This window comes from Lissotriton vulgaris, chromosome 1_1 (assembly GCF_964263255.1).
Source record: "Lissotriton vulgaris chromosome 1_1, aLisVul1.2, whole genome shotgun sequence".
NCBI lineage: Eukaryota > Metazoa > Chordata > Amphibia > Caudata > Salamandridae > Lissotriton > Lissotriton vulgaris.
In genome coordinates, this window is record NC_141685.1 from 1,082,833,043 (window position 1) to 1,082,856,155 (window position 23,113).

Sequence of the window (23,113 nt, forward strand, 5' to 3'; positions counted from 1 at the left end):
TCCTCCATTCTCGCCATACTCCAATCTCGCCATACTCCAGCTCCTATAAAATCAGGCCAGGGTGAAATTCTGATCACACCACTGAAGTTAGCCAAATTCCCATTACTTGATTTGGTCTACTTTTTTAAGTAACGCTGCACCTCATATGGATAGATTGAAACCCTTAGGATGGTATTACTTGACATATTTGTCCACAGGCTCGTTTGCTTAAAAAATATACCCTTAGATACTGTTAAGCAGAATGTTGCAATGTAGTCCAGGCCATTACTACAGTTTCTGTGTTAAATATTAAGGGACACCACCACATCACTCAGGGACACCATCACACCACTCAACAACACAACCACACCACTCAGGGACATCACCACACCACTCAGGGACGCCACCACAACACTCAGGGACACCACTACATCACTCAGGGACACCACCACATCACTCAGGGACACCACCACATCATCAGTCAGGGACACCACCACACTACTCAGGGACACCACCAAACTACTCAGGGACACCACCACATCACTCAGGGACACCACCACACCACTCAGGGATACCAACACAGCACTCAGGGACACCACCGCAGCCCTTAGGGACACCAACACAGCACTCAGGGAGACCACCACATCACTAATGTACACCACAAAATCAATCAAGGACACCACCACATCACTCAGGGACACCACCACACCACTCAGGGACACCACCACACCACTCAGGGACACCACCACATCACTCTGGGACACCACCACATCACTCATGGACACCACCACATCACTCTGGGACACCACCACATCACTCTGGGACACCACCACATCACTCTGGGACTCCACCATATCACTCTAATACACCACCACATCACTCAGCACCATAACAGCATCACTCAGCACCACAACAGCACTGTCCTTGCTGGCTAACAACAAGCATTCCCATAGCCAATAGGACTCGCATTAGGAAAGTGTAAGCTATTGGCTTTGTAAATAACAATGCTATTAATTTATATATTTTCAATGCCAACACATATTAAAAAAATAATCGTCATTTACAATACCAATAGCTCACACTTTCCTAATGCGAGACCTATTGGCAACGCCAGTGCTTGTTTTCCCAGTAAAGAAATAGAGAAAGCATAATCTGAGCCTCCGTCATGCCATAGAATCTTCTACCCCTAGAGGGTAGGATGTTCTATAGCCCTACCTCGAGCTATACTAGTTGTTAAAGCCCCTCTGCAAGGCCACGTCGTACTCGGGTTCAAGGGCTTTTAGAACGGTATAACCCTCGGCAGCCGGATATAGGTTACATTATAGAACCTGAGCACACTAGAAACCTTACAATACAAACATTCTATAACACGTTTAAAGACGCAACAAGCCCAATTAAAAAAAGCCTCTAAACAATAGCATCACAAGTCTTTTGTTGGTTCCTTAGAGGTACGAAAAAAACGGAATAAAATGTTTACAAATTATTATCTATTAGACGTGGCATGGACATTTATTACTGAACATTTCTTATAGTTCGAAGGCCCTGTAGGATGGTCTTCTTGTCAATGTTCACGTGTAATTTTACCTGTTCTAAGATGGCCGAGATTCTTGTATTTGCGTCGAGATGTCCCCACTACTGTTCCCCGTTCCACGCCTATAGCTCGTTTCTCATTGTAACAAGGGAGAACGATCCTTTTTCAATATGGCCGCCAATTCTGACGAACTTTGTAGAAATAGAAGACAGACGCATTTTGTTGACAGTGGTGGGTGCGAAAGCGTCTACCTGGTCAAGTTCAATGAACTTTAATTATATTTTGAGAGAGCAGATCACCCCCAGGGAGAGGCTGAAGTTACCTTTGGCGAAGGATGGCCGCGCACAGAAGGAGTCTGCCTCAAAATGTGAGCAACTGGGAACTCGTATGGGCAAAGGGCAATAAAGACTAGAATCACATTATGGTGCTTTCATTAAGGGGCTGCAAAATATGTCTCGGGTGAGTCGCAGACCCATTAGCTGATACTGTCTAGTTGCGGTGATTTGGTGGTGTCTCTGCACATAAGGCAGAGGGATCTGCGTCTTCTGGACATTGGGATGGGGTGGTAAGGCGTCGAGGGTAGCATTGTTGTGGGACTTTCATAAAAGGGCGCTAGAGGGTAGCAACCACCACCCCGGGAAGACCTGTAATTGTGTGAGGTACGGGGTTTGGGGTGAGTTACAGAGAGGGTAGAACGGGAGTTGCCTCCCCATAGGCGATTTCGAAGAGGTGAAATCTACATGTCACTTAGCAGCTGATAGCATTTTCTTTCATTTTTTTTTTATCCAGACGTAATATATATTTTACAACTTCACTTTGCATAAAAAGGCTTCAAGTTTGACCTTTTCCATTTTAAGCAAGTTGGCTCTAAAACGCAGCTGACTCGGTGTACTTTGGGCATCTGCAGACAGGCCCGTGGAGACCCTAGCATCGTCAAATTTCTCTAGAGAGTGAATGCCATGCTAAGATTGCAGGTACCCCTACCCTCCGCCTTTAAAAAAAATTGAAGTATCGATACTCCCTACCTGACCGCACCTATCTATTTAAAACAACGTGAAAACATGTGTTTAAAGACATGCACATATGTATATAATGGATATGACAGTGTATGTATTTCCTCATTTCACGTAAGGCTGTACCTCCAAAGAATATTGTTGTAACTCAATCTGTCTGCAATCTAAAATGGTGGGTCGGTTCGTTGCTCACTGTAAAGTGATTCTATGCTCTCGAGGTTAGATCTGCACCAGAAAAAATAGGAATGAAATAAGCGCTGGTAAAGCATGTAGGTCTTGCCTTTGCGAATGTATTTTGCTGGTGCTGTATAAACTAATAAATTCAGTATTTGTAAAGCTTGAACTAATCTCCCCTAAGGGTCTCAAGGCCGTTGGGGATATTAAGTGAGCTGTTGTCCATGGCCACATGATGTTGACCTGCCACAGTCCCCGGGGATCGAACCGCGAGCCCCGTATCAGAAGAGCATGGTAAAGACAGAGCATCAAGGAGCGCTTGGTTGGGGAAAGAAACATGAGGGAGATTAGTGGAAAGCAGATGCTTTCTGATGGAGTGCTAAAGCAAAAGGAAACAAGCATTGGAAATGCAATGGGTCTCGCATTAGAAAAGTTGGAGCTATTGGTCTTGTAAATGACAAATATTTTATTTGTGTTGGTTTTTAAAATAGCTAAATTGATAGCTTTGTCATTTACAATGCCAATAGTTATAACTTTCACGAATGTGACACCTGTAGCATTTGTAATGCAACATGTTTTGTATTTACGTGACTTAGATGGCAGCTCTAGTCGTTAGGCCACATCTCTAGAGAGATGTACGAACTACTGATGAAGACAAGATCAACTGCACTTCAATAAAGATGTCGAAAATAAGTTAGTACCTCTTTGATCGTTTTACTGCAAAATTTTCAAAATTATGAGACTTGTTCAGAACAGTTTCAATTTAGCTGTAGGACAAGGCAACGCAATAAGTGCCAGTGCAAAGTGTTGAAAGTAACTGGGGCCAAGCATCTACTGTAAACAGAGGCCACGTTGTCAGTAAACTTGGGAAAGTATGTAGCCTGGCCCAACATTAAAAGTGTTGCCGTCACTGGGTGTAGGCCATTAAAAACAAGAACAGAAGTGAAATATTAACATTTTTTTGTGACGTTTGTAATAAAGCATGAAACATTGAGAGAACATATTTGAACCAGTTGTTGAATGGTTGCACAGATTGATGCTGTGGTGGCGACGAGTGATACTGTGGTGTTCGGTGATGCTGTGGTAGCGGATAGTGATGTTGTGGTGCCCCTGAGTGATGTTGTGGTGCCCTGAGTGATTCTGTGTTGGTGCTGACTGATGCTGTGAGGATGCAATAGATAGATAGATAGATAGATAGATAGATAGAGGGAGGGCGATAGATAGATAAAGGGAGGGCGATAGAGTGAGGGCGATAGATAGAGTGAGGGTGATAGATAGATCGATAGATGGTTGTGTGTGTGGGGGGGTTGTGTGTGGGGGTGTGTGTGTGTGTGGAGGGGTGTGGGGGTGTGTGTGGGGGGGTTTCTGTGTGTGGGGTTGTGTGTGTGTGGGGATGTGTTTAAGGGGTTGTGTGTGGGGGAGGACGATCAACAGATGAGAGGGAAAGGAGAGAGTGAGAGAGGGAGGAGAGAGACCAAGGGGGGAGAGAGAGGAGAGGTATAGAGGGAGGGAAATAGGAGGGGGAAGAGAGAGTGGGAGAGAGAGAAAGAGAGAGGAGAGAGACAGAAAGAGAGGGAGGAGAGATAAAGAGAGAGAGGGAGGGAGAGCAAGGGAAATACTGAGAAAGAGAGTGGGGAGGGAGAGCGAGAGAGGGGAGTAGAGAGAGCCAGAGAGGGGGAGAGAGAGCCAGAGAGAAAGAGAGCGGGAGAGACAGAAAGTGTGATGAGAGATAAAGAGAGAGAGAGAGGGAGGTAGAGAAAGAGAGAGATCGAAAGGGAAAGAGTGAGAGAAAGAGGGCGAGAGAGAAAGAGAGTAGGAGAGACAGAGAGAAAGAAAGCGAGATACTATGCGCCCTGGTGGGAGCTGTGGGAAACAGGTTCATACAAATTCTGTTGAAAAGAAAGGGCGACATACGTAACATTATATGGATTCTTGAAAAGCACCCCGGCTTCTTGCCTGGGCTCTCAGCAGGCATCAGCTTTACACAGCATGTTTTTTTTTAGCCTTCCTAACACAGAGCACATAAAGTGTTCAAATGGGGGAGGCGATGTTGTTTAAAGGGGAAAACTGCCAATGAACGAGTTTGGAAACTAGATTTTAATGTTTGATTGTGCTTAATAGCCTGTGATTGTGGACGTATTCTTATACACACCAAAAATAAATATGACCTAAAGTGGAGCTACGCTACTAATTTTATTTGTGTATAGCTGCAAATACGCAGTGACAGACGCCCTACTAGTGCTTAATTTGTAACAAAGGAAGTGCCGGTGTTGTGATCAGGCAGCAGCTTCATACCCTATGATTCTTTTTTTAGTTTGCGTAACAGGGAGAGGGCAAATAAACTGAAATTTAATAATGGCTTGGCTGCAGCCGCTTTCAAGACTTATCTGCTGCCTTAATGCCTTCTAGTATACTGATGTTGTTGGAATAGATGCAAGTTCAAAAATCTTCACCGAGTTGATAATTACAAAATAAATGTGGTTCCACTAAAGTAAGAGACACTTTCTAATTAACAAGCTGGGCAACAGAAAAGGAGACACGGCCTGGCGGCCATGAAACTGAAAGCACGGCCGGCCGGCCGTGAAAGCCTTTGATGCAGCAGGGGGTGGAGCGGGAAGAGCTGCTGGCGGCACCACCACATTGTCTGCCTAGCTGTATTTTGAAAAAGCTAAAGCAGAAGGCAGCAAACACACTAGAAAAGCTAGATTAGGAATATACCTAACGCACATTTATTCATAAACATGTACAGTTTAAATATTGCCCGTTCACAGAGTAACTGATAAAAGAGGTACCAAAGGCTCGTACATAACCTGAACTACAATGTTACAATTCACGTGTACGAGGTGTTACAAGGGAAGGAAAAAAGTGGACCTGTGGCGAGGCGTAAGAGCAACTGAACTGTTACTGTTGAGGTGCTAGCAGGAAGGAAACAGATTACTAATATGGCTTTAATTATACGCTCCACATTGTCTGCCTAGCTGTATTTTGAACAAGAAAAGTAAAATAAAGGGAGACACGGCCTGGCGGCCGTGAAACTGCAGGGAGAGAGAGGGGAGGTGCTGGCGGCTGGGAAGGGGGAGGAGAAATGCGAGCCTGGCGGCCATGAAACTGCAGGGAGAGAGAGGGGAGGTGCTGGCGGCTGGGCAGGGGGAGGAGAAATCCGTGCCTGGCTGTTTGCCGGGAGAGAGAGGGGAGGTGCTGGCGGCACCAAGCTGGGGAACAGAAGGCGAAGACTGGCGATTTGATGGTGTGCACGCGCATTTTAGGTCAATGCGCTTGCGCATTGACCTAAAAGCGCACGGGCACAGCATCAAATCACCAGTCTAGTTAAACCTCTGTTTAAGCCCCTATAGTCTCGCTCCGCTCAATGCGCATGCGCATTGAGAGGCGAGACCTAAAAAAGTATTTCCGTAAATGTAAGCAGTGGAAGGATGAAAATAAAGAGGCTGTGCTCCAGATAAGGTATAAACTCAAGATGGACCAGGCAAGCCATAGAATAAGAAGCAAGCGAATGAGGGTGACAATAAAGCCAATGAATGATAGGCAATGGGTGGGCTTTAACCCCTACATTAGTTTACAGTAGGCGTTTTGCATCAAGACAGCTCGCGCTTTTAACCTAAATAAAAATGGATTATGTATTAGGCTTGAAGGATTAGTGTTTATATAACGTAATTAAATAGCATGGAGTGACTTGCAACAAAAAAAAATGAATTGCATGGCAGAAATCACAGCAACATTTTGTTACCCTCCAAGTATGAACTTCTGTCTCAAAAACCATAACGGGTGGAGACGAGAGCCCATGTGCTGAAGAAAAGAGGGATTTAGACGTCTGGGAGGCCCTGAAGAAAAATAAGTAGGGACTACGGTCCCCTCTCAGTGCTTTGGAGTAAAGGAAAACAAGATGGCAACCTCTTCACATTGTATTGCTGTAGTGAGACTTTGCAAAGAACAGCAGTGGCTGGGCTCTTCACAGATACCTCTAGGACAGGCTTCTCCAACAAGTAGCTCGTGAGCTACTGGTAGCTCTCCAGATACCTGTATGAAGCTCTCCTCTATTTATTCCAGCCTACTAAATTGGAAGCTTCTGCTTGGTTGAATAGATGGGCAGATGCCAACATTGTGTATATGAAAAACAAAAACGTATGCCTTTTCAGCACTCATAAGCTGATGTTTGGAGAAAAAAATGGCTGAATTTCTAAAATATATGAAAACTGATTTTTGGGTGATAAATCATATGGGGAGACCTATTACTAATATTATTACTTTCATGCCAGGGGAACCTCAGCTATGACGGACATGTGTTACCTACAAAGAGGCATTCCAAATTGACAAAGCCTTTTTAGGTCTCGTGGCGTTTACCGCGCGAAAGCACGGTTTCGCCAGAGACCTATTGTCACTGGCTCAGCTTCCCAGGAGACAAGAGATGGCCATGCGCATCTCGAAAAATCGGATCGGAGCGGGCCGCGCGCTCGCGAACGCGCTCGCTGTGGCCATCTACTGTCTCCTGGGAAGCGCAAACACACACAGCTACACCTCCCCCTGCTTTCAAACACGCATGCGCACACAGAGACACAAACACACGAGCGCACATACACGCACGACACATACAGAGACACCCCCCCGCTGCCGCCGCACACACACGAGTACACAGAGACCCCCCTGCCGCCACCCTCCAACTAAGCCCCACTCACCGCATCGGCGCCACTCCTCCCGGCCCAGGTGGGGCATCGGCTTCCGACCCACCAGCCACATCGCCTAGTTCCCGGCGCCCCACCAGCGTTAGTCCAGCTTCTTCCGTGGAGACTGCTGGTCACACTGGCATTTCCTACCCAGGGGAGGGGCATCACGGGGGCGATACGGGCACCATGAGCGTCCTGCTGTTGGCGGAGCCATGAGGAAGCCCACCCTTCCCGGACCACTGAGCCCAAGCCCTGCCTCGCACTGCTGCAGTGGGAGGGCAGGATAGCGCAATACGATCACAATACGCGCAGGAACGTCAGAGCGTCCGTGACGTACGCCGCAGTCGTCATCTGAAGGGAAAAAAGCACTTGCATGCTGGTATTTTTAGTCTCCCTATTTGGCCAAAGTACTTCAATACCCACAAACACTTTGTTGAAGCAAACGAAGAATAATGGTAGAATAGTAATTTATCCTCTCCTATAATATTTAGTGAACTTTTTTGCCTCTCTTTCGAGTTTCAAGGGAGGTTCAGAAATACAGGCACTTTCAGGAGGCGTCAGCCCAGTGCGTGAGGTGCATCATCAGAGCTATGTGAATAATAACTGCGTCAGCCATGTGCGTGAGTTGCATCATCAGAGATGTGTGAATAATAACAGCTGTGAGCCCGTGCGTGAGGTGCATCACTTATTTGTCTCTCTTTCGAGTTTCAAGGGAGGCTCAGAAATACAGGCACTTTCAGGAGACGTCAGCCCCGTGCGTGAGGTGCATCATCAGAGCTGTGTGAATAATAACTGCGTCAGCCCCGTGCGTGAGGTGCATCATCAGAGCTGTGTGAATAATAACAGCTGTGAGCCCCGTGCTGAGGTGCATCATCAGAGCTGTGTGAATAATAACAGCTGTGAGCCCGTGCCTGAGGTGCATCATCAGAGCTGTGCGAATAATAACTGCGTCAGCCCCGTGCATGAGGTGCATCATCAGAGCTGTGTGAATAATAACAGCTGTGAGCCCGTGCCTGAGGTGCATCATCAGAGCTGTGTGCATAACAGCTGTGAGCCCCGTGCCTGAGGTGCATCATCAGAGCTGTGTGAATAATAACAGCTGTGAGCCCCGTGCTGAGGTGCATCATTAGAGCTGTGTGAATAATAACTGCGTCAGCCCCGTGCCTGAGGTGCATCATAAGAGCTGTGTAAATAACAGCTGTGAGCCCCGTGCCTGAGGTGCATCGTCAGAGCTGTGTGAATAATAACTGCCGGCAGCCCTGTGCTGAGGTGCATCATCAGAGCTGTGTGAATAATAACTGCGTCAGCCCCGTGCGTGAGGTGCATCATCAGAGCTGTGTGAATAATAACAGCTGTGAGCAACAGCATACTCTTGCACACACTCTCACTGCTCACCAATTCAAAGTTTGCTAAAAATGTTATGCAACGCATTGTCATACACAATGCCAATAACTCAAACTTTAATGCTGCGAGACCTATTGCATTGTAAATGCTTGTTTACACTGCTGCTGGCAATGCTACCTGATGAGGTAATCACAGCTGGTAATCTTGCATATGGAGGTTAGGTCTGGGTGTGAAAGTCCGATCTGCTCGCAGAGTTTTCCCTGCTCCTTGTATTGCACAGAGTTCTTGAAAAACTCTGCCTTGCGTAGTGGAGCAGAGTTTTTTTCCTTGCTCGGGCGGGCGAGGAAAATATTACTCCAGACCACCTCTTGGCGAGGTTTCTCCATGCGGTTGGGTGCAATTGGCCGCTACCGCTCACATTGAGAAAACTTCTGTTCACGTTGAGGAAGCTGCAGCTCGAGTAGAACATCTACTTGAGCGGCAGGAAGAAGCAGCGCCCTCTTGCCATGTACATGGTGCTGTTCGTGCTGATATTCCAGCGTGGGACAGACGCCGGGTGCTAAAATTCAGCGCGACTTAACTCACTTCGCCGCTTGCGGAACTCCACGTAGCGTGGTGGAGTTTTTTGCGGAACTCAACAGACTCCACCCAGACCTAATGGTGGCCAATAATGTAATCTTGTCTGATGTGGTCACTATTATAAACCTAATAATAATAGCAGCTCACAACGTTTTCGATTGAACAAAAGTAGCTCTCATTACACAAAAGGTTGGAGTGCCCTGCTCTAGGAGTTAAAGAGCTTTGCAGGAAAGTGGGACTCAGATGAATCTTGTGTTGAGCCCTCAACAGAGACAGTGCAAATAGCTTAATTGTAATTCTCTTCCCACCATTTACATGATGTTCCCTCCTCCCCCCACCATTCCGTGTGATGCCCCAGGCAAGCCCTTTCCCCCCCTCTGTACTTCAGTGATTTCTTCTAAGTTTCTGATTCTCGTTTTCTGCAGGAGCAGCAACCAAGCTGGACAGATGATTTGCCACCCTGCCAGCTCTCTGGTGTGGGCTCAGCCCCCAACTGTTCCTACACTAGTGAGGGCCAAGACAAAGAGGAACACCCATTCGAGGATAATTGGCTCAAGTTCAGGTGAGTTATCAATGTGGCATGCATAACACCTGTTACAATACCAGTTGTCTTTAGGCACTAGTACAGAGAGGGCAATGCATTGTCTTGCACCATGCGCCCTATTTCTTTCTACCACTCATGTCATACTACATTTGCTGCTGTTTCTGTTCACATCCCTGCACCCCTCCTAGAAGTAGTCCGCATCCAGGTGAGGAGTACTGAAAACTTTGGCACCCTGCATTAATATCTGTGAGCACTTCAAAATTGGAGATGTCAGTTTATAAAATGGCTTCGCTTTGTCAAGCCTCCCGTGAGCTGACTACATCACAAGAGGGCAGGAGAATTTTGCCTGCAACTGATGTACATTAAGGGGAAATCACTGTAAACATTCAGCAATGAAAGATGGTCAATCTAACATGAAGAAAACCCCAGCCTTTATAAGGATGCTGCAAAACCAAAGGGGATGATGGATGGAGTGTTGAACATTGCAAGCACTCACCCCCAGTCAACTGATCTGTGTTTAATCCATCATCATTCTTTAGCTCACTCCGCCACCCCAATTCAGACATGGCCATATGCAAATCATTCTGACCCAGTGCCTCATGGGAACATTCCAGTCCGAACTGCCAAGCCATGTCTTCCCTGGACCGGAAACAAGCATCCCGGGACCGGTTTTGGGCCCACAGCCCTCATCAGCCAGGCTATCTTGAATCCAGTGGCAAAGTGAGCAAGGGACCCACGTCTTGGCATACTCTGCCAACTTAGGGTGAACAAAGCAAAACCATCATCCCCTTTGGTTTTGCTTTGTGCGCCCTAAGTTGGCAGGGTATGCCCAGATGCGGGTCCCTTACTCACTTTGCCACTGGATTCAAGTTAGCCTTGCTGATGACAGCTGATTATCCAGAAACCGATCCCAGGATGCTTGTTTCCGGTGCACGGAAGACCTGGCTTGGCAGTTCGGGCTGGACTGTTCCAATGAGGTAAAGGGTCAGACTGATTTGCATATGGCCATGTCTGAACTGGGGTGGTGGAGTGATCTAAAGAATGATGATGGATTAAACCCAGATCTGTTGACTGGGGTGAGTGCTTGCAATGTTCAACACTCCGTCCATCATCCCCTTTGGTTTTGCAGCATCCTTATAAAGGCTGGGGTTTTCTTCATGTTAGATTGACCATCTTTCAGTGCTCCTCCCGAAATGCCTCTAGAACTAGCACCACTTAACATCAGCAATTATTTGCTATTTCTCTTAGTTCCCGGCATTCCGGGGATAATAATGTAATATTTGGTTACCTTCCTTATCGGAATCCTGCATGTCACTAATATCCCAACACAACCTTGTGAATTACCCTAACATCCTAGAGTCTAGAAAGACCACACATGCTTAGTTCCTAACCTATCACCAATACCTTGGTAGTCCTAAAACACACACTGGCTTCCCCCAGCACCCCATCAATTGTGCATTCTGGTTGCATGCTTTAGCAACATGGACCCCTCCTCCCCCCCATAGGAATCCTGACAACTGCACGATCCCAGATGAATCACTCCGATTATCACCCTACACCTTGGGTCTCCCTGGCAGAACGCTAAAAAAAGATAGCGAAATGACCCAGAATACACTTCTGTTCATCTGGCTTAGCCACTTCTCCATAGCTCTTCCTCCTTACCCCTTAACCCACAGATTCCAATACATGCTTACCATTCCAATGTTGAAAATGAGATGCAGTTGGAAAGGATTGGTTTGCCGGTTGCTATTCCCGGTGGACGGTTTGCCCACTCCCGTACCCCCGAATTAGCCCTCACTAATATGCCCGAATTGACCACAAGGTTGAGGTATCATTTAGGAGGGCAACCTAGTAAGATGATCTGAAGCTGTTTTGTTTACGGTGGTTCTGTCACACTCTACCACCACAGGAAGATGGCTGAGCCTACCTCAACCCCCCCAACAGGCCGGGACAGCAGGCGATGGCCACTTTGAAGAAAGAAGATTTTGCGCTAAGCGTCGGCTCAGGCAGATGGAAAGAGATGAAAAAAGACCATGGGGCTGAAAGTCAGACTGTGAAAGAGAACGTGTTGTGGCAGGGAAAGGATGCTGTTCTGATTACTCTTTTCTTGGTACTAAGAGTTGGGTATCCGTCACAAGCCAACAATTAATTAAATAAATTAATACTGCACATAGTCACACATACACAGGCTGCCACAAAGGGTTAGCTAAAAAACAGTCAAATTTATAATACCCTTTGAGGTCGCTCATCTTTCAAATTACCCTGCATACATCCATTCTCTTCATATACATTCACACAGTCTTGAAAGAGCTGAGAACTCCACAGAATACTGAAATATTTATTTCTCCATGCTTTTTAATAGAAAATATTATTCTTTTTCCAATGTGTCTATTAAAATGAGACAACGTTAATATCAAAACATATACATACAATCCATACAAATACAGATAAAGGGAGAGACAACAAATACAACAATCACATTTGTCATAGAATCAAGTTAATTTGTAGGGATTCATAAAAACACCACATTGCAGAAACCAATTTCTTTTCAAAATGTGTTATTATATTCCACAAATTTAACAAACTCAAGTTCACGATGCTTTTCGATGGATTGTATATGATAAAACCCCCTTCTTCAGGACAGCAGCAAAATATATTCCTCTCCTAGCGATATTATAAAATGCCGGTGAGAAGCACTAGTTTATATGTTGCTACATTTGTGTTTTTTCAGCAATAAATGCGGAGACCTCTTATATATATTATAGATAACTTTTCCGCTTCAAATCCAAATACCCTCTAATGTGGGTATAATAAATCTTCATAATGGTACCAAAGTTAACTTGCAACTTTGTATATGCGAGGAGCCATGAGACAAAAAAAATAAGAGGGCGTTCTTGCCTCCAGCCACTGGTATCTCTGCCCAGCGGTAACGGCATAGGGAAGCTTTTTAGCTCCTTCGTCACTTCTGGCCCCACAACCTTTCCCTCTATATTTGGGCACAAGATTATGCCATCCATTCTGCTCCCACATCTCTGCTCTCCCTCCATCCCACCAGCATTAAAGCCCATCCTTCCTCGCAAAGCATTACACCATTCCTCCTTGTCCTGGAGAGGAATACTGTCTTTCATGCCCTATGCATGGGATCTCCATCCTCATCTAGCATCATCACTCCTTATTTTTGTTCTTCCCCTCTTTGCCCTTCTTCCTTCATAAGATCCCCTTTACCACCTAACTCAACCAGCACACTGTTTCACTCCATACTTCTGACTACTATCCTTGCCTAGCCTACCTTTCAAACCTCCTTGGTAGTCACTCTATTTCATTTCTCCCAAATACGAGCCTGCCCATCCCATCCCCCAAGAGCCGCTACTCTCATTCCTTACCTAGGATCCCACACCAATACACCTTTCCTAACACCCAGCACTTGCCCAAAGAATGTTTCCTTCAATAATACCCTCTCCTTTCTTCCTCCCCCACCTTCCATCCTTGACCATCTCCCCACAATCCTTCCTCAGCTTGCACCCTTCTTAAGTGACTCATTTTGCTGTGTCTTAAAGGTATTAGTGTTGCTAACTGGTGTTGCATTTGTCTCTCTCCTTCAACAGAAGTGACGACCGTGTGTTCCTCTACGGAGTCTTCAACGGCTACAATGGTACTCGAGTCACAAACTTTGTTGGACAGCGGTTGTCTGCAGAGTTAGTCCTTGGGCAGCTGAGCCCAGATTACAGTGACGCGGATGTGCGGCGAGTGTTGCTTCAGGTAGGGCAGTGAATGCTGCCAGTGTGTGAAGGAATAACTGGGGTGGAGGCTGAAGGGGGCAGTGTTGACCTTGCACTTATACGGACGGAGGTCTGGATAGCAAGCAAATACTTTTGCTGAAATGTTATTGTGTTAGTTTTCTTAAGCCTACGTAGGCACATGAGGAATTCTTTGAGTGCTCTAGTTTGCGGCTTAAAACTTAATCCATGCTTTCGTTCTTAAAGAACCAGAGTTACAATAACATATGTGGTATGAGACTAATTCCTTCTAATTCCCCTTTTTTTGCATAAATGGACCATGGAAGATCTCTTAGTCAATTCAATTCAAATAACTTTATTTCGATTCCACAAGGAAATCATAAAAGTATACATCAATTTAAAAACAAAACAATTAATCTACCATAAAATCACAATACATGTTTGCAGGATTCTAAAATAAAACCATAGTACAGTTTAAAACTAAATACCATGAACATTCAATATCTATTTCTGATCATCAGAGCTGATCTAATAAAATTCAGTACAGCATTACAGGTGTTTGCAGTTGACAGAGATAACAAGAATTCATAGGCTTCTTTGTAATAGCACGTTCCAAGAGATAATAATAATGGTCTGATAAAGGTGTTTCTTGGGACCTTATACAAAGTACAAAAGAGAAAAAGGTGGAGAGTATTTTGCGAAACCTTATTATTACAAGGGCAACAAGGTAACTTCTCCCACCAACCCCCCTGCTTTGGAAAAGCAAAGAGGAAGTGTAAAGTGCCAAGGCGAAATCTTGTAAGATAAAAGCACCATTGCGTGTTCATGATATATGACAGATAAAAGGGTTGAATTAGCCTTCCCCGTACCCGTGATACATAATCATTTGTCTTTAAAGAACCCAGTTTAACACTATAGGCATTTTTAATAACTTCCTTAGCATCCTTACTAAGCATGTCAGGATTTATAAACATATTTCCCAACCCTATCTTATAGAAGGTCTCCCTGACATATCGTAGCCATGGGATTTCCCTGTAATGCTCGAGTTTAAGGCAATCTTGAAGGATATCTTTGGTTAATTTCAGTTCATTAGATTGCCAAACTTTAGACCATAATATTAAAGGTGCAACGTGAATAATATCGCTTACAATCTCAATTCCAACCTCTCCGTGGCAGAATATGTTAGATGTGCCAGATGGGACAGATAGTAAGCGTTTTAGAAACTTATTCTCCATAATCTGTATTTTTTCACAATTTTGTGACCCCCAAACACCAGCACCATAGGTCAGAGCAGAAACACATTTAGCTTTATGTGAGTCTGATACCTCTTTTTCTCCTTTCTTTTTTGGGGGCTGAAAAGTAGTTTCACAGCACCATGATGAGATTGTCTTTATCCAGTCCCTCCGTCAATGGCTACTGTTTATTCTACGGTTTGATGCTCTTGCAATCCAACTTGTGTTTTTTCCTCCCTTACACTTTTAACAAGCTTTGGCAGTGTCAATAGGCCTGGCTTATAACTTTGTGTATCAGTGACTGAGGTTAGACACTCAGTAAGTCACCACACATGCACTCCCAATCATCCTTTCCCTCAAAGTGGAACATAGCAATTAACTACCTAATGGGCTACCAGGTCCCCTCCCACCTGACGCCCTGTGAAGTGTCTCCACTAGCTAGCCCAGAACGGACTATTCTGCCCACTCCCAAAATGCCAGAGCCCTTCTCTTGGTGTGTGGAGCTTCTTAGCCCAACCCAAAGGTGTGGCTATCTGGGGCTACAGTGCCCTTGAAAAAACAGTTTGATAACAGCTTTTCTCTCTGCCCAAGTTGCCAGCCTGTTTGCTAAAAAAAGAGCAGCCCCTCTTTTGTGTGAGACTACCATTTGCCCTTCTTCCCCTTTGAACCTCGCCTTTTGGCATCTCATTCTGCTAGGAAGAGGTCACACATCTTCCCCCTGCAGGTACTTTGTTCCTCTTGTGGAGAATCATTCCCACCTCTCACCTGGAGGGCAGAAGGCTGTCTCGAAGACAGCAGCTTGTGTGCAACTATAAACAGCTTCTGGAACTTTTGGACATCAATGTAATGTAGCAAAAGTTAAATTAAAGTCGACTTGAAGAACAAGTTGAGGTTAATGTAACGATTTGTTTGATACCTTGAAGTACCATGTTTTGTAGTACTATTTGGATGTTAGCACTGCTGAGTTATCAGCGTGTAACTTCATATTCACCTTTCCACATTAACAAACGACAGTGCCAGTTGTCAGGACATGTAAATTTAATAAAACAACATGATGATCTTCATAATATAATACATCCTTACTTTAGCGCTCAGTGGACTTGCCTTAGGTGTGCCTCAAAAACATAAAAAAAGAGAGTCTAGGCTGTGTCATTGGTTTAAATGGCAAAGTCAATTTTGCAATTTAAAAATCTCTGTCAGACAGTGGCATGGCCATGGAAGATGCCAACAGGACATGAGAGTGGAGTGCTCCTCCTCAGAGACAGTCCTGCAGCCAATTGCCTGCACACCACGCTCCCTACAAGGTGTTGAGTGATCGGAGGCCGCTTGGAGTGCAGAAAGACACGGCTAGCCTCCTGTGCCACTACACTGGCAGACATTTTTACCAGGTCATGCCGACTTGCTGTGGCCAGCCCGTGCACAGCTAGCACTGCTTCTGTCTGGTGGCCTGAAGACTGAGAACTGCTGCTCGACCAGCTTTGAGAGAGGCCCTGGACTGAAGGTCCCTGCTGGAGAATAGCTGTTTGGTTCCCCTGGGGCTGTCTGGTTTCCGGGCACTAATTTGGACTCCGGTGCTGCCTTCGGTCCGTGGATGCGCTAGGTGTGGGGGTGATGTTTCCTGCATGGCCTTGGGAGCTGAAGGTTTCCCTGACCTGGAAGGTGTGATTGTGCAGTAACATGCCCCTTTTGGATGTGGGGGAGGTTGTATGAGGTCCTGCTGGTGCCCCCCATTCCTGACCAATAAGGGGGGGGGAGACAGTCTTGATGCCCCAATTGCGGGGCACTCCCTACAACCTAAGGACTAGTTGGGGTGAGAGAGGTACTCCTCTTTGGACTTCCCCTGGATCGGGATGTTGGCTGCTGTGATCCGCCATGCAGCCTTTGGGGCTCTCTGCTGCATGCGACATGCATAAGCTGTGTCCCTGGTAGCTAATGTGAGCCGGTCCCCTGGATGCAATGAGGAGAATGTTGGACTGGTTGGGTGGGCACCTGGCCTAAGTTTGAAAGAATTGCAGCACTGATGATCCCTGTTGGATGATAAAGTGAGACTGTAGGGTTCACAGGTTAGGGCTCGAGTTGTAACATACCTGGGAGTGGAGAACTGCCCTGGGAGTAGCTCCAGGGTGCATACGGATGGTGGTGCACTCACCCGCGGCCCCCCTCCTGAGCATAGGCTCTACAGGACGCTTTCGCGAGTATTGCAACCCATGGGGAGGAGTGCTTGGACTTATTGTGGGGCCTTCTTACACAGGCTGGATTGAAGAGCGATGACCTAGTTGCATCGCCCTTCAAAGTCTCGGAACGCCCTTGTAATCTATTTTGGTAAGCTTTCCTGGGGGAGCAGAGGGGCTTGCGCGATGGTGAAAGACAAGACGGTGACGTTGCAGTACACACTCCGCAGAGGACCACAAGATAGATGGATAACCAGGGACCGTTGCCACAAGGGACGATGACTGAGCTGTCATACTGGTTTACAGTAGAGAGAGCGCATAGAACACTGGTTGGAGAGGCCTCCGCCGGAGTCACCTCCTCGGGCTCTGATAATCCACATCCTTAATCATAGGGACAAAGACTGCATACTCGGAGCTTCCTGTTCCGCTGTGGCCCTTACCTTTGAAAACCATACTATTGCACTTTAGCAAGACTACATTAGGAAAGTTCAGCTACAAAGGAAATCTTTTTTGAAAGTAAAACAGAAGCTTTTGGTGTTAACCTACAATATATGCTCCTGTCCCCAGCACATCTCTGGGTCATTGCACAGGGGGAAAGTAATTTATTTGAGCAGCCAGACGTGGTGTGGAACTGGCTTGAAATGTGGGACAAGATATGGCTGCCAAGGGGAAGTGGGGCTCCCGTTCGCGGGGGCAGGGGTGCCCGCAGTGAAAAGACCTAATTGGACAGAGACGGGGGCCCTTCTGGAGAAGCATAGACGATTCTAATTACACCCTCTAGGGTGATTATCCAAGAAGATGGTGCTATGGCGGTGGTGACCAGGAAGACAGCCTGGGGTCGGAAAATCCACAAGTTGTCATACTAGACACAGAAATGGAGAGAACACCTAACGAGGTTCTGACTGCTTTTGCCTTAAACAAAGAAGGACTCACTTTTGTGCCCCCACTTTATATACTTTAATCGTCAGTATATATTAATAGGCCAGTCAGAGTGCACTAAATAGAATACTCCATATAGATGATCAATACATATAATGATATGTGACTCTCTACTTGCTGTGAAAAATGTCTGTTTATTATAATTCAATTCAATTTAATAATGTCCATTGTTCACATATACAAACCAATACACCGTTAAAAGTTTAAAAGCATAGGGAGGATGAAAATATAATCTTAGTACATATATCCTGTAGAGAAGCTACTGGCTGCCTGTTAATGAATATACTCAATACTGATGTGAAAATGTTAAGTAAAGCCTTTGCCAATAGACTTTTTGGGGCTGTGGGTTTTCGGAACCCATCTGATCAGACGTGGATACATTCCGGTAGGAATACTGAATATAACATCAATCAGCCTATGTATAGTGTAGTACTGTCACCCCCGGGAGGGGTATCTGGGCACTGGGGTGCGGGGTCTCAGTCAAAAAGCCAGGTCTTGAGGAAAAGGTGGGAAGAGGGAAGAAACGAGCAGAAAAAGGCAAAACAGAGGGCAGAAAAACGAGCAGAGAAGGCAAAACAGAGGACAGAAAAACGAGCAGAAAAGCACAACGGCAGAAGGGCAGAAAAAGGTAAAACGGGACAGAAAAATCAAAACTGATCAAGAAATAAGCAGAAGAAGCATAAACAGAGGGCAGCCGTTAGACCGGCAGCAGAGAGTAGCGGAAGGGCAGACAAACTGGGCCGAAGAACTGGGGAAGCTGGTACAAGGACCTACACAATTTGGTCACTCTGCAGCCTCCATTAAGTAGGTCCTTGGGGAAGGTGGGGGCGCTGGGTGGCGGAAGGAGGAAAACAGCAGGAAGAGGGAAAAAAATAGCAGAAAGGCAAAACAGAGGGCAGAAAAACAAGTAGAAAAGGCAAAACAGAGGGCAGACAAGGCAAAACAGGGCAGAAGAGAGCAAAACAGGGCAGAAAAGGCAAAATGGTGGGCAGAAAACCAAAAAAGGCAGACAAAATGAACAGAGAAGGCAAAACAAAGGAAGAAATGAGCCAAGGAGACACAGACAGGGCAGCAGGTAGACAGGTTGCGTACTGCGGGCACACTGGACAGGAGAACTGTCGCAGGGGGAGCTGTCACGAGGACCTGCTTCTCCTGTTCTATACATATGTAGATTCTTGCATGTGATAGAAACTTAAGATAGCCAATGTGCTGTGGCGTCTGGAACCTGCCTTTGACATAATGAATGGCAGTTCCTGTAGGCCGTGTTGACAGGTATGGGGTTTAGCCCATACTATGTAAGTTGGGTACAATTACTTTACAAGGAACCTAGGCCCGAGTACGCATGGGAAACATTGTGTCTGAGTCATGGTTCCTGTAACAGGGAACCAGACAGGGGTGCCCACTATCATCATCTTTATTATTCGCAATGGCAATTGAGCCATTAGCACGTAGTCTGCAGAAAAGATTTTACCTGTGGGGTATTAGAGAGGGAAACATGATTCATGTGATCTTTATGTATGCGAATGATGCACAGGTACATTTAGGAGATGCACAAAGATTGGTTTCAATACTACTGCAAGACAGAGAATTTTGCAGTAGTAACGGGTCTATGTACCAATTGTGGTAAATCTCTGCTGTCCCCTGTGGTCGCTTAGGGCGCGTTGAAGTCTATTTTCCCGTAAGCGTAGGACTGAACTGGGTAGGCGGCAACTTTAGTTATCTAGGAGTATGGGTGGTGCTGTGCCCAATATGCATTTAATATGAGCAGAGTGATGGCTGGACTGAAGCCCTCTGTAGCATTTTGGAACACCTTACCCGTCTCAATCATGGGCCTATTACTTTTAGCAAACAATGTGTCTGAGCCCCTGGTGACATCCCGCAGATTCGTTTGTTGAATACATTTGTATAGGCAGGGAAACAAAGTCAAGTGACGTTAGACATATTGAAACTTCCATGGGTGGAGGGAGGCCTTGGTCTTTTGGATCTGTTTCTGTACTTGCTGCAGTACAGTTGCAGCACGTGGTGCATTGGCCGGAGGATGCCCCTAACTGGAAGAAACAGCTCCATACTGGTATGACTTTGGGAGGAATTGTACCAGAATTATTCATAATGGGCCGCAGAATCCCGATTTGCACTCCAGGCCTTATTCATCAGGTGTTAGGGCTGTGGCATATGGTGGTGGTTGAAGTCTTCAAAAGAAATCTTCAGGCAATTTGCCCCTCCGTATTCCTATGGTTACCCCCCACTTTTTGCTGTGATTCTCTGGTTTTTCGACTTTAGTGTGGCTGTTGTCCTGCTAATCAGGCCCACAGCCCAGCCGTTCTCTCTAAATTGATACCATGTACTTTAGGTACATACCAGATTGGTTACTGGGTCACCCTTGTGAGCCCCTGTATAGTGTACTATAGGTACCCAGGGCATAGGTGCACCCTAGGCCTACCAGAGGCTGCTGCATGTATTGTGCCACCCCTGGTTTGCCTTCCAAACTGACACCACAGGTTTGTTCACCCAGCCTGGGTAAGGTGGTGTAATCATCCCTTACTTAGATATAGTATACCTATATCTATATATACATATAGACACATATACACCTATAAGGCACTCCTATGGCAGGCCTTAACAATCCTGGAGGCAGAGTGCTTGGTTTTATGTGAGAGGGTGCCCTAGCATGAGCTGTGATATGGTGAAGGTACCTTCAACGGATTTTAGTAAACAAAAGAATTTTAAAATAACTTAGAGAATGAAATCGTGTGGGCTGAGTAATTTCAACCCACTAGTGCTGGTTATGCAACAACAGAAATTCCATGTATTCAAAAACTGTCACCTGTTAGTAATCAGTGGAAGGAGAGAGCAAAGAGCGGGTGTATATAGACAAAAAGTATTTAATCTTTTTTTTAATCAAGTTAAAATATTGGGTACAAGATGAGCAGCAATAACGCAGAAGGGTAAATACATTAATTTACACAGTCCTTACTACATCAATTGCTAAAGCTTTCTACCTATCACAAAATTAATTGAGCATTCAATGGTAGATAAAGCCACAGTCGACGTTTCGGTCTCTATTCTTTCGTGTAGGAGACCATCCTCAGGACATGGATTTCATATCTTGAGTACCCTTATTCATCTAAACGCCCGGATCAAAGACTCGGTTGCCTAGCGCTGCTGTCAGTTGAGTGATTAACGTTTTTCAGTGAAGTACTCTTATGGGAGCCAGCAGGTGTCCCGGGTAGGTAGAATAATTTGCACCGCAGAGACTCGAGGTTACCGTGGGGAAGCCTGTCTATTCATTCGCTTCCAGAGGCCACGGATTTAGAAACGGTCCTCGTTGTTTGTTAGAGGGTTACCTTGCTAGTTGTTCACTTCCCGAGGCTGCAGGTTTTAAAGAGAAGGGTCCTCCTTAATATTAAAAGGTTCCCTTACACATTAGTAGGTATAGATGCATCTACTGCTGAAGCATCCATAACGTGAGGACGGACTTTGACGCACTGAATTCAGAGCAGACTACCTCACCGAGAAATATTGGCAAGAAGGCGTCTCTATACCTTCTAATGTGTAAGGGAACCTTTTAATATTAAGGAGGACCCTTCTCTTTAAAACCCGCAGCCTCTGGAAGTGAACAACTAGCAAGGTAACCCTCTAACAAACAACGGGGACCGTTTCTAAATCTGTGGCCTCTGGAAGTGAATGAATAGACAGGCTTCCCCACGGTAACCTCGAGTCTCTGTGGTGCAAATTATTCTACCTACCCGGGACACCTGCTGGCTCCCATAAGAGTACTTCACTGAAAAACTTTAATCACTCAACCGACAGCAGCGCTAGGCAACCGAGTCTTTGATCCGGGCGTTTAGATGAATAAGGGTACTCAAGATATGAAATCCATGTCCTGAGGATGGTCTCCTACACGAAAGAATAGAGACCGAAACGTCGACTGTGGCTTTATCTACCATTGAATGCTCAATTAATTTTGTGATAGGTAGAAAAGCTTTAGCAATTGATGTAGTAAGGACTGTGTAAATTAATGTATTTACCCTTCTGCGTTATTGCTGCTCATCTTGTACCCAATATTTTAACTTGATTCAAAAAAGATTAAATACTTTTTGTCTATATACACCTGCTCTTTGCTCTCTCCTTCCACTGATTACTAACAGGTGACTGTTTTTGAATACATGGAATTTCTGTTGTTGCATAACCAGCACTATTGGGTTGAAATTACTAAGCCCACACAATTTTAAAATTCTTTTGTTTACTAAAATCCCTTAAAGGTACCTTCACCATATCATACTATTTGCCCAAACCCTCAAGGGTAAACTGGGTTGCCCACTATTAATCCTCCTAGCATGAGCTGAGCCCCTCTGAAGCTTTTGGAACCATCTGCTTATAGCTGTTCTATGATATAGCCATACCATATACTCTTAAGTGCATTATAATCTTCACAGTTAATGCTAACTTTGATTTGGCTTTATCAAAACATGTTGTGTAAGGTGTCAAACACTTTGGAATACTACCACCCCCGCCAGTTTTGGCGGCGGGGGTAGCATTCCACCCTTCTAGAGGGAGAAGACATGTAGTTACTGATAAACCCGGTTCAAGTTCAACAGAGTGTCAGCATCACAAAATGCATGCTGCTGCCACAGACATGAGTCTGCTCTACTGCTGCTGGACAAAACTCTGGCAGGGGAGGCCTGGATAATAGGTTTCCTGTCCAGGGAAGTGCTGGCACCTCCCCAGACAGGCTTTGGTGTATTGGGGCAGGGAGGGCTGCATTCAGTGAATGCTTTCCAGACACTGCCTGGGGCACACAAAGGTGCTCCATGCATTTCCCAGTTCGAACCATTTGCTGGGGCACTCTGCCCCAGCTCTGGCGGAAAACTGGACAAAGGGAAAGGGGTGTAACCACTCCCTTCCCAGGTCCACCCATAGAAGGGACCTTAAAGGTAGTCCAGCCCCTAAACTTAAGTATAGGAACCCAGTCCCTAGGACTTTAGATTACCCTGGATGAAACTCTGAAACATATATCCTGGACCTTCGACATTCCATTTCGACTGGAAGACGGAAGATATTTCCCTTGTGGTCAAGGAGTGACCACCTTGTTCGAACAGGCACCAACAGCAACTTTGCCCGTCTGTATTTTCGAGGCTCCCGCCGGATCCCAAAGAATCTGCGACACAGGACACGGACTTCCAGACATCTC

The 23,113-nt window shown here is 45.8% G+C and overlaps 1 protein-coding gene across 2 annotated transcripts in view; it reads left to right on the top strand.

The window, feature by feature from the left end:
• The first annotated feature begins 1,664 nt into the window (after window positions 1-1,664).
• The window catches only part of TAB1 (TGF-beta activated kinase 1 (MAP3K7) binding protein 1), a 105,649-nt gene continuing 84,200 nt past the window's right edge, over window positions 1,665-23,113 (top strand). The window contains exons 1-3 of one of the 2 annotated variants that reach the window (XM_086963437.1): window positions 1,665-1,877; window positions 9,725-9,861; window positions 13,449-13,602. In XM_086963437.1, the coding sequence (XP_086819563.1) occupies window positions 1,845-1,877; window positions 9,725-9,861; window positions 13,449-13,602 (324 nt within the window). In that variant the 5' untranslated portion in view covers window positions 1,665-1,844. The remainder of the gene's footprint in view (window positions 1,878-9,724; window positions 9,862-13,448; window positions 13,603-23,113) is intronic. The other variant, XM_086963436.1, reaches the window with a different exon arrangement.